Below are 11,675 nucleotides of genomic sequence, written 5' to 3' on the forward strand. Positions count from 1 at the left end.
AACGCATTTTCAAAAGAGCTCCCAACACATCCGGTAGGAAAGCAGCCCGGTTAGCTCAGTGCTCGGACTATTTGGTACGAAAAGTTAAAGCTAATGCAGGTTTAAAAACATACAAGGCTCAAAAAGTTCCTGACAGGAACGCTACTAAAAATTTAGAGGCCAAAAACAGAGCACGGAAATTGAAGTCAAGTTTTATAAAAAAATATTCTTGCTGCATAATGGATGACGAAACGTATGTTCTGGCAGATTTTTCGCAACTTCCAGGTCAAAAATTTTATGTTGCTGATGCTCGAGGGAATGTTGAAGAAAAGTTTAGGACCCAAAAGCAGACAAAATTTCCCAGAAAGTTCTTGGTATGGCAAGCAATATGCAGTTGCGGCAAAAGAAGCCACTCATTTGTTACAACGGGCTCTATAAATACCGAAATTTACATCAAGGAATGTTTACAAAAAAGGCTGCTTCCATTCATAAGACTTCATAATGTGTCCACTTATTTTTGGCCTGACTTGGCATCCTGTCACTATGGCAAACAAGCCCTTGAGTGGTACAAGAACAATAATGTGGTATTTGTACCAAGAGAGGCAAATCCTCCAAACTGCCCGGAGCTAAGGCCAGTGGAGAGATATTGGGCTCTTGTTAAAAGAGAATTGAAGAGTACAAAAAAGGTGTCCAAAAGTGTGGTAGATTTTAAACGGAGATGGACTACATGTTCGAGCAAAGTGACAGAAAGCACTATAAAAACGTTAATGGAAGGGTTTCCGAAAAAGGTTCAAAATTTCATCACTAGTGATTAAAACTATAAAAATAATTTTTTTTGTAAATTGTAATAATAATTTCAATCAAATAAAAAAAAAATTAAAGCTGTAAGTTTAGTGGTTTCTTTTTTATAAACATATATGTATGTTAAGAATTTTTCGATCTCACTCCTTACTACTGCATTTCCTTTTTTTTTTTGCTGCCATCAAAACTAGGGGCCTTTATTATGGTAGATGCTTCTGAAATAACTCGAATCGGTCCATCTTGGCATTGAAGATTATTAACTTTTATTTGCAGATCGTGCAGTTTATTGTCGATACCAATCTCTAAGTCGGAGAGTTTTTTTATTGTCGTCTATGGCTTGTATTTCTAAACAGCTTTCTAAGTCGGACACCTTTTTCTCAATGCCATCCACTCTGCTGTTTATAACTTCCGATATTTGCTGAAGCTTCTCGTCTGTCGCTCTAGAAGTTTCTTCAAATTTCATTTCCATTATTTTATTTTCTTCTTTAACTTCAGCAAGAAGTTTCTCGTTGTTTACTTTAGAAGTTTCTTGAAGTTTCATTTGCAATCCTTCCATCTTTTCCATCATAGCCGCAAATCCTTCGAACCATCGAACAATCGACTTATAAAACCCTAGTGTTATTATTGACAAGCAGGGCTGCCAGATGAATTTGGGGAAAAAATAGTCAATATCCCGATAAAAAAGAAAAAAATCATTTCAAATTTTAAAAATCGTCAAAAAAATCGGAAAATTAAAAACGTCAAGATTTCTAACTGGAATTTAAAATATATCAAAAAACATTTCTTAAAATTGAAGTTTATAAAAAAGTAAAGCTCAATTTATTTATAATATATTGTTTTATTTAGAAGTTTTTATTAATTTTTAATAAAACACATAAAATAGAATTAAATGTCTGAATCTTTATTATGACCCGAAAGAACAATCTCTGACATTTCGTTTTAAAGATAATTTCATTAAAATGTATCACCACGAAATTAGGGCATAAATTTAAGCTTGGTCGCTTCAATTGAATGGGGTAATGTCATTAAATTCTGAAATAAATTTTGTCAAAATAAAAATAGTTGCTGTAGAATTTTCCCGATAAAAAAGAGAACACACATTATTCGAAATGGATGATGTTCTGGCTTTATTAATAACAAGTGAAGCGGGATTTTATAAAAATAATAAAAAAACGAAAAAGTCCATGGTGTAGGGAATGGCTAAAAAAGAAAGATGAATTGTCAATTTGTGAAAAACTAAATAATAGAGAGCTAAATCTTCCAGAGCCATCACCAATATTGTCCGATGGTATCAAAATACCTTACGTTATCGTAGCAGGCGATGCATTTGCTTTAGTAGAAAATATATATGCTCATTCTAATTTAACACCTGAGCAAGAGCTGTTTAACAGAAAATTATGTTCTGCTAGAGTCAGAGTGGAAATGGATTCGGTATTATCAGCCATGTCACAGAACACAATTCCGATCGAAAGTGCTTTTAATTCCGTAACTTGGGTCTCTAGAAAACGAAAAACGAAAAAATTCTTCGTAATGAAACCACTTTACATTTTCAAAGTGGAATTGGTATTTTTAATGTTTTCAGACTGAAAAAAATATAAAATTCTAATTTCTATAGACAGATTAAACAGTTAATTTAATTATTATGATTTTTTAAGTAATTAATTACTATTTGCTGAAAAAATTAACATTTTTCAATGTAGTTGCGAAAAACAAGAATACTTTTCTCTTTTTCAATCGGAGTATTGCCATATTTTTTTTTTGGGCAAACCACATATTTTTTTTGAAGAAAAATTCATGATGTCAAATAAATTTAAGCGGTGGCAACGAAAATAACTAACAAAGCAAAATACAGAAACATATGTTGATGTTTCAGTTAAAAAAAGAAAAAGAAGAGGCATTTAAACTATTTTATCAAAAATGTAAGTATGTAAATATTTATTTAAATTCGTTTAGTTTAATTAATTTATTTGTTTTTAGGGGTAAACACCGAAATCCCCAACATGAAAAATTATTTTTGAATTTATGGAAAATAACCAAGACATTGCCAAGGGCTTTGTAAAAGGGGATAAAGTGGCAAAAGAGTTGCTATGGAAAAATTTAACGGAAAAGTTAAATTCATCGGGGCCACCAACTAAAGATTGCAGCGGTTGGAAGAAAACCTGGGCTGACTGGAAAATCTATGTCAAAAATAAATTAAGTCATAATAAAAGAGAAAATCTAAAAACTGGTGGTGGCGAATATAATAAATACGTTTTATCTGATATAGAGGAATCAGTGATACGATTAAGTGGAGTTTTTAGACAAGTTGAAGGCATTGATGGCGCCGTAAACTTTGCTGATAGTGATGTAACTTTACTTTTGAACGATGAAATCGGTCAAGACCAACTAGACTCAATGCCTTCAACGTCTAATAATGCACAAAAAACTCTTGAGAATAATAAGAGGCAGCTGAGTGCAGCACAATCGCCAGACCCGAAACGTAAAAGACCAAGTACACCAAGAACTTCAAGTAATTCCGCAAATAATACAACAAATTTAAATACGCTTTTAGTTGAAGAAAATAACCATTTAAAAACAATTGTTAAGTTAATGGAGGAACAACGACAAGAACTCCAAAGCCAGAATAAAAATATAGAAAAACTTTGCAATATCTTTGAAAACTATTTTAATGGCAGAGCCTTACATGATACGGAAACGCAAAAACTACTAAAAGAAAAGAACGAACTCAAAATAAAATTGTTAGAAGTAGAAACTCTGAAGTTTGAAATCGAACGACGTAGATCTGAATTCCAATAGTTTTAAAACCTTAGCACCAGTCAGTACAAAATCTTACTTTTATTTTTTTTAAATATGAATTAAACAACTACTTATTTGCATTTAATGTATTTAATAAATGAATTTATTAATAAAAAGAAAAATGTTTTAATTTAACTGGGTAGCAATATTTTCCCGTATTCGTTGCCCAACTCTGAACATTTCTCTTTCAGATTGTTCTCCTTCGTGTTGTGAATCATTTTCTTCGGACTCGGTCGACGTTATAACTTCCTCACAATCAACATTGTATCTTCTGCAAATGTTATGGATGGCACAACAAACGTTAATAATCTGAGAAGTTTTGAGTGGTGTATACCGCATTGTACCCAGTAAACACCTAAATCGGCTTTTTAATACCCCAATGGTACGTTCCACAATATTACGGGCCGATGCATGTTTTGCATTAAATTTGTGCTGTGTGGTTCCAGCGACTACATTTTTGTATGGGGTTATTAAATATGGCTCCAAACCATACCCAGAATCGCCTAATAGCCAATTATTTTTATTTCCGTTACAATAATTGTTGAAGAAAAAATTTCTTGCTCTACTCATATGCCAAATGTAAGAATCATGGCAAGAACCTGGTCTGCAAGCATCCACAGCTCTCACTTGCATTTTATAATCACATATCTGAAAGTAAATATTTTAGCAAAGTAAAAAAAATATTAATATACATCTTACAATCAAGGTGTTAATGCTAAACGCTCCCTTTCTGTTTAAATATAGAGATGCATCTTCAGATGGCTTAAGCAGTTTAACGTGCGTCCCATCAATGCATCCTATAACTCCCGGGATTTGAAATTTTTGAAAAAAGTAAGCTTTTGAATTTCGAATTTCTTCCTCCGACATTTGAAGTTTTATCCAAAGCGGACAAATTATATTTTCTATAGCATTTATAACTTTCCACATCAGTGTTGATACCGTACTTCTTCCTAGACTGATATCCATATCTTTAGCTGAAATAATTCGTACTGTTAATAAAGCTTAAAAATCTACAATACTTAAATATGTACTTACCTATAACGCCCTGAAATGACCCAGTACCTAAAACTCGTAGTGTAGTTGACAATTGAATGATTGGTGGAATTTCAGACCCTTTTAGGTGTGGACTAATTTTATCCAAAACCATTACAAAAGCATCCTTACTGAGGCGATAATAACTAATAAAACTAAACAGAAGCACATTTAATAAAATAATTACAAATTTTACATATGAAAGTATTTATTTACACTGCACTTGAATATGAAAGGGGATCAGATGCATCCCTTAAGGTTTTTCGTCGTAGTTTTTCAACCGCATCTTGACGTCTCTGGTCATTTAACACAGCAACAATTGAAATTCCGGGCATTTTTAATGAAAATTTTTGATTTTGTCCATTTTAATGATAAATTTTTATGTTAGCGCCTTTGTTCTTGTTTATTTTTGTTTTACTTTTTACTCAATAACCATATGTTTTTTGTTTTGGTTTGAACAACGCTACCATACTTATGTTGAAAAATTAGATTTTTCAGTTTTTGGGAATAAACAAAATCGATCGGAATCTGAAGAACGAAAAACAAAAACGATCGGATTTGAAAATACGGAATGAAAACCATTCCGATCGGAATGTGTGACATGCCTGTATATCTGCGCGTTTCCGCGTTCTATTAAATATCATCAGCTTGATTCCGGCCAAAGCAACAATAGTAGTTCTTGCATGTTGTTATCTTCACAATTATTTGATACCTATACATATATATGTATGTATATAACTTCATTGTCAGAAAACAATAATGCTGCCCTTAGTGATATAGAACCAACACAGTCAAGAAATGCCTCAAACATTGCAAAACAAACTAATTTTTGTCAAGTTTTAAATTTATTAAATGAAATTTCAATGTAATGTTATTATATTATTGTTATAAATTTATTAAAATTCAAAAACAAAAAAGAAGAGTCACGAAAACTGTCCATCTTGTATAAGTTCAACCAGTAGCTCATTTCTGTATTTCTCGCATCGCAAAACTTGTCACATGAAGTGTGAAACAAAAAATTCCATCGTTTCTCGATGTTCTCGCACATCGAGAAACGAAAAGTGTTTCTATATTTGAATGCGAAAACAGACAACACAGATTCTGTTCTTACTGGAATATTTCCAGTAATTAAGTGTCAAATACAAGACAAACGTCAACGAAAGAAATTATAATAAAACGAAAACAGTGAAAAGCCAAAAAATTTAAAATGCCAAAATACAACAATTGTGTTTTAGTGATTGTCATCATTTGAATATATAACAAAAAGTATGGTGTGGCGCTTATAACTGCTGAATTTAAAAAAATAATTTTGAAACACATTTTTGTGTACTTACATGTGTATATATAATTATTTTATTCAAATTCTGTGCTACTTACATATTCGGCTCCATATTTATACATGCGAAGTTAAAAATATCTATATTTTTTAAAATTTAGTTTTTCTCAAACCAAATTCAAATGTGACTTGTTTTGACAGTTCTTGTGAGAAACTTTTCGCAAAATATTGTTACAGAAACACTTTTTCTCGCATCCTTCCAATAATTGCTGGAAAATTATTTAAATGACAGATAATTCTCGCAACTCAAGATACAGAAACACTTGTGCGAGAAAAAACATATTTTGTTTCATTTTACACTGTTTTTGTTGCAATTCAATCGTTTCATGCGGAAAGTTTTTCGATTCGAGAAATACAGAAACGGGATACAGGCTATTATACGTTTTATTTATGCCAACTCTTCAGCAGCAGCTTCAGATTTTTCACTCTGCAGTATCCTTTTTAGCTCCCTTTGATAGGACGAACATACATTGTTTATTTTCTTTTTCATTTGCTCTAAAGTGGCTTCGGGACTATTATCCTTATAAATTGTTAATAAATCGGCATAAACTGTATTTCACAAATTTTTGTTTTTGTATCTGCCATCTCTTGAGTTCCAAAGGCATATATGGCTTTTGTATGTTTCAATGAATTCTCGACCTTTTATGGTATTAGGAATTGACATTTTAATAAAATAAATGGTTTAAAGATCTCGATATATGTACATATAAAGCGAATTATTTATTTAATTATTTAAATTTCATCACAAAAAAAACTGCCATATATTAATATTTCTATGTTTCGTACGTTTATTGACATTTTAATGAAAATTAATTTTTTTATAAAATTATTTAAAATGTATCACAAAAAAACTGACAAATATGAATCAGCTGTTGAAGAAATAAATTTTGTAGTATGTACACTTCTTTTCTATTTGTTAAAGTGTGCGGTAGTGTTTTTGCAATACTTCGCGTCATTTAAAATTTTCGGGAGCCATCTTGTTTTTCTACGAAATTTATTTTAATATTTTGTGATTACATATGTATATTAAATTGGTGAATTTCGTGAAATTGTTTAATAACTTTTTATAAGTAAAACACAAAGAAGCAGCTTTTGTTATTGTTTCTCTTTTTATCTGTAGTAACTAATTTGTGACTGATGTTAATGTTCCCATAAGTGGAAGTTATGAGGCTGATATTTATAATTCTGTAAATAAGATTAATGCATTAAACACATTCAAGACAACAGGCTACACGACTACGCGAACACAAATTCAGCTGGCTGGAGTTGTAGTCGTGTGGCAAAGAATAATAACAAGAAGTGAAACGCTGTCAAAAAAAACCTAAGTCGGTTGTCAAAAAAACCTAACTATAAGAATGTATTGGTATCATTTTATTTATATGTATTGGTTTTCAAACCATTTTCACCACACTCCTTAAACACACAGAGTTGTAAAAAAGCGACCTTAAAAATTATAACAAAATTTTATTACAAAAATTCAAACAATTCTCAAATTATTTGAATGATATTTGATCTGGAGAGGTTTTATAAATAGATTTTTCCGCTTTTTATTCCATAATTTCTGCAAAAATTAAGTTTATTTAATTTTTTTATTAATTTCCAATACGAAATTTTACAAATGTGTTTATTTTAGTTTTTATTTCAAATTAATGTCAAAAAAATTAAAAAAAATATTTTTTTCGTTTGTGCAAAATATACACGTTTCGGTTATTTAAATGGTTCAATTGTGTGGAAAATAATAACAAAAAAATATTATGTGATGGTGAAAGTGTGTGTTAAGCACGATGGCCACGTATCAAACTGATTTGACAAACTCAGTATTTTTTGGTTGTGTTAGTGAAAAAAATCTCACACGTATATGTTGATTTTAGTTTGACGAAAATCAAAACAATTTAGATTTTCACTGCCGCCGCTAATATGATTTGAAGCGAATTTGATGTGTTGCTGCGAAAAACGTCAAATTGCATTTTTATTCAGTTTTCGCAGCAACAACATCAAACTTGAAAATTTTGTGAATTAATAAAAAAATGGAGGAAAAAAATTTTATTTTAGAATTAATAGAAGTATACCATGGTTTGCCTGCTTTATGGCAGGTTAAATCCAAGGAATATAGCAACAGGGACGAGAAAAATTCTCAGTATGAAGTCCTTCTTCAAAAATACAGAGAAAAGTATCCAAACGCGGAAAAAAAAGATTTAACGCAAAAAATTAATATATTAAGAACCGCTTACAGAAAAGAATTAAGGAGAATAGAGAAGCTCGAGAAAAGTGGCGCCTGTGTAGAAGAGGAGTGCGAACCTAACTTGTACTATTTTGATGCTATTGATTTTCTCAGGGACAATGAGAAGCCGTGTGCATCGCAAACCTCCATGATAGATGAAAATGATAAAATGGTAAGTGGTTTTTAGATATAACTAGCTGTCCCGTCAAACGTTGTTCTGCCATAGCTCACACAAAGTTTAAAGACTCCCAGTATAATAGTACTCCACATATGCAATAATAAATGTTTACTTTGTATGGGAGGTGCCATGCCCATTGTTCCTATATTGGTCAATTGTGAATCTAAACCATCCAGGGACCCACTCAAACACACACAACTAATTTCATCAAAATCGGCCCAGCCGTTAATGAGGTGTGTTAGAAAACTTTTGCCTAATGTCATATCTCCTGAACCACTATGCCGATTTCGTGAAAACTTCTCATAAACCATCTACAGACCATCCCCAACGTACCCTGAAATTTTGGTTGAAATCGGTCGACCCGTTTTCACAGTTAGTGGTGGCATCAATATGTACACTTCTTTTTATATATAAGATTTATATTTATTTTGTTTGGTGCTTACAAATTTTTTTTGCCAAGAAACTTGACCTTCGTTATTAAAATAATTACAAAATTGGTCCCTAATTAATTTAGCAGTGTTTGACGAATTTCTTGAGTGACTGCTTTGTAATGGTGTTGAATGGGAATCTTCCCTCCATAAACCATCAACTATTTTTCCAACCAGCAAATTCTCACTATCAACTGAGCCTTCAGATATGTACTCATTCGCCTTTTTTTTTCAAAAAATTGTGCAAATAGCAGCACGTCAATACAATTGTTTGAACTTTTTCTGGCGAAAGCCCAATTATCTCCTTGCAACACTCTAAATCGGGATACTAAAATACCAAAAGCATTTTCTACGATGCGTCGGGCGCGGCTCAAGCGATAATTAAAAATGCGTTGCTCCTCGGTAAGCAATGTTTGGGAATACGGTTTCATTAAATTAGGTGACAGCTGAAACGCATCATCTCCCACAAAAACAAAAGGCAATGTAGTATTTGTTGTTGGCAATGTTCATGGTTTCGGCAGATTCAATGCACCTTTACAAAATGCTTCTCCAAATTTGGTGTTGCTTAGTACTCCGCCATCCGACACTCTTCCGTTTGTGCCAACATCCACCATAATAAACTCGTAGTTCGCATCTACTACTGCCAATAAAACAATGCTAAAAACTTTTTGTAATTATAGTAGAACGACCCAGAGTTTGGTGGCTTTTTTATTGCAATGTGTTTGCCATCGATGGCTCCTAAGCAGTTCGGAAAATTCCAACGGCGATAGAAGTCTGCTGCTTTTTTTTTCCACTCATCTTCGTTTGAAGGAATCTGTAAATAGAAACACATATATATATACATATATCAATCAATATATTAATTTTTGTTTGCAGAATTGCGAAAAGAAGCGTAAAAACCAGGCTCCGGACGAATGCGACAAAGTTGCTGAGGGTTGGGCATTGAAGCTAAAAAAAATGACTGCCACACAAAGAGCATACGCTGAAAAATTTATAAGCGAAATTCTTTTTGAAGGCCAAATGGGCACATTGCATAGAAATGCTGTGCATATAAAATTGCATTTTATTCACCTTTATGTAATTTTTTAATGCCTTATTTATTTCAATACAAGTTTCCATAACAATGCGACCAATTGCTCGTTCCGAAATAGCGCTGGTAAATTTTAAATCAGCAAATGAATTACCCGTAGCCAGAAAACGCAAGGTTGTGGAAAGGCGTTGATTCGGAGAAATTGATTCACGCATTGCAGTATCCTGTTTTTTAATTTTCGGACCAACCAAAGTTAAAAGTTCTTCATACGTGTCTTCACTCATGCGCAAAAAATTTCGAAAATCGCTTGGAGAACTCAATTTAAGCTCATTAAGTAAATTTTCGTGAGTAAATTCATTTCTTTTCTTGTGACAGTTTTTCATCCAAAGTCGCTTTACGCCATTTTCTTGTTCTTCTTTCTTTTTTGCTGCACATGCCAGAGCAATAGCTATGCAACAATTTTTCTATTTCATTCATATTTCTAAAAAAAAATAAATTTGTAAAAATTAAAAATATTTTGCGACCAAATAAACACATTCTTACCTTTACAAAAACAATTTTGAAATGAAATTTGATGGTTTGAGTTTGATACGTTGCTGTGTTAAGAAAACTAAATATTACCAATACATACACATTATTTGTCAAATCAGTTTGATACGTGGCCATCGTGCTTTAGAATTGCAATTTTCAAGAAAAAGTTTTGAAGTTAAATCTCTCTCTCAAGTGTGTTGAATTTACATACTACTTGCAAGGCGAATTTATACAAGGTGGAGTCAGTCAAACAGCTGATAATTTTTTTTTTCGCTTTTTGGTTCTAACAGTTGTCAAAGCTAGTTTTTATATTTAAATATCTACATATTCTAATCGTATTAACAAAATATTTATTTTTTAAATAAATAATTAAAGCCCTCACTATACAATTATCTACACCACATTAAGTTTTAATAATTATTTGTTTAATTTTTCATTTTTGTTTTTTGACGTTTGTTAAGACCAATTGTTGTATTTGTAGAACTGATAGCACCTTGTATGAATTCGCCTTGACTACTTGTATGTGAGAAGAGAGAGAAGTTGTTGTTGTAGAAAAAATGTTGTTATTCTTTGTCGTGTGGCAGCTACTGAATTATTTTAAAGACGGCAGCTACAAAGTAAACAGCGGATTTATAATTCAGTGGTGCCACTTCAATAAAAAATAGCCGTACAAAATTCCAAAGTAATTATGATTTAAACAATTATTTTGAGTAAAAATATATATATGGTTATAATTAATTATGTACCTGTTATTAATTTACATCAATATGGTTATCAAAACCTTCTCTTAATTAAGTAAAAAAAAAATATTTTTTTTAAGCACTAATATGATTTACATGTTTTATTATATTAGCAACACTATTTTTGTTTTGTAGTTGAAAAAAATAGAAATTAGCCTAATTCGGATACATATGCATGAGTAGTCGTGTGGCCGTGTAGCTATGCTGTCGTCAAAATAATCGTCATCATATAAATTTGTATATTTTTTCTTTTTGACAGATTGAAGTTGGTAGCCTGCTGTCTTGAATGTGTTTAATGCATAATATGGACAAACCAGGTATGTCTCAGGGTGCCTCTGGATCTCAAGTTATATCAGGTAATCGTGACGGCCCCGCCAATTTACTCTACCCTTTGGAACACTCTGGTGATTTTCTTGAGCTTGTTGATACCTCCAAGGCTGATCCTGAAACTCAGGTAATGAGAAATTCGATTTTTTTGTATCAAAGAATTAAGTGTCTTAAGATTGAGGGCATTATTTTAATAAAGGAGATTGGTAGAACTTTGTTTAGAATTAAGTTTGATTCGGCGTTGAATGCTAATAATTTTGGTGGTATGAATTTGGA

At 31.9% G+C, this 11,675-nt stretch overlaps 2 protein-coding genes and 1 pseudogene across 2 annotated transcripts; 1 reads left to right on the top strand and 2 right to left on the bottom strand.

Annotated features, from left to right (window-relative positions):
* Positions 1 to 2,223: 2,223 nt before the first annotated feature.
* Positions 2,224 to 4,791, top strand: LOC135951962 (uncharacterized). The gene is made up of 2 exons (XM_065501724.1): positions 2,224 to 2,699; positions 2,758 to 4,791. The coding sequence occupies exon 2, from the start codon at positions 2,803 to 2,805 to the stop codon at positions 3,574 to 3,576; it is 774 nt and encodes a 257-aa protein (XP_065357796.1). The 5' UTR covers positions 2,224 to 2,699; positions 2,758 to 2,802; the 3' UTR covers positions 3,577 to 4,791.
* LOC135951961 (putative nuclease HARBI1) lies at positions 3,648 to 5,215 on the bottom strand. Its single transcript, XM_065501723.1, has 4 exons — positions 4,825 to 5,215; positions 4,612 to 4,763; positions 4,276 to 4,550; positions 3,648 to 4,224 (listed from the first exon to the last, which is right to left on the bottom strand). Exons 1-4 carry the CDS (start codon positions 4,941 to 4,943, stop codon positions 3,703 to 3,705), a joined length of 1,068 nt encoding a protein of 355 aa, XP_065357795.1. The 5' UTR covers positions 4,944 to 5,215; the 3' UTR covers positions 3,648 to 3,702.
* Positions 5,216 to 9,277: 4,062 nt separating this feature from the next.
* Positions 9,278 to 10,467, bottom strand: LOC135950744 (uncharacterized; annotated as a pseudogene).
* Between the last annotated feature and the right edge of the window lie 1,208 nt (positions 10,468 to 11,675).

Source organism: Calliphora vicina, chromosome 2 (assembly GCF_958450345.1).
Source record: "Calliphora vicina chromosome 2, idCalVici1.1, whole genome shotgun sequence".
Taxonomy (NCBI): domain Eukaryota; kingdom Metazoa; phylum Arthropoda; class Insecta; order Diptera; family Calliphoridae; genus Calliphora; species Calliphora vicina.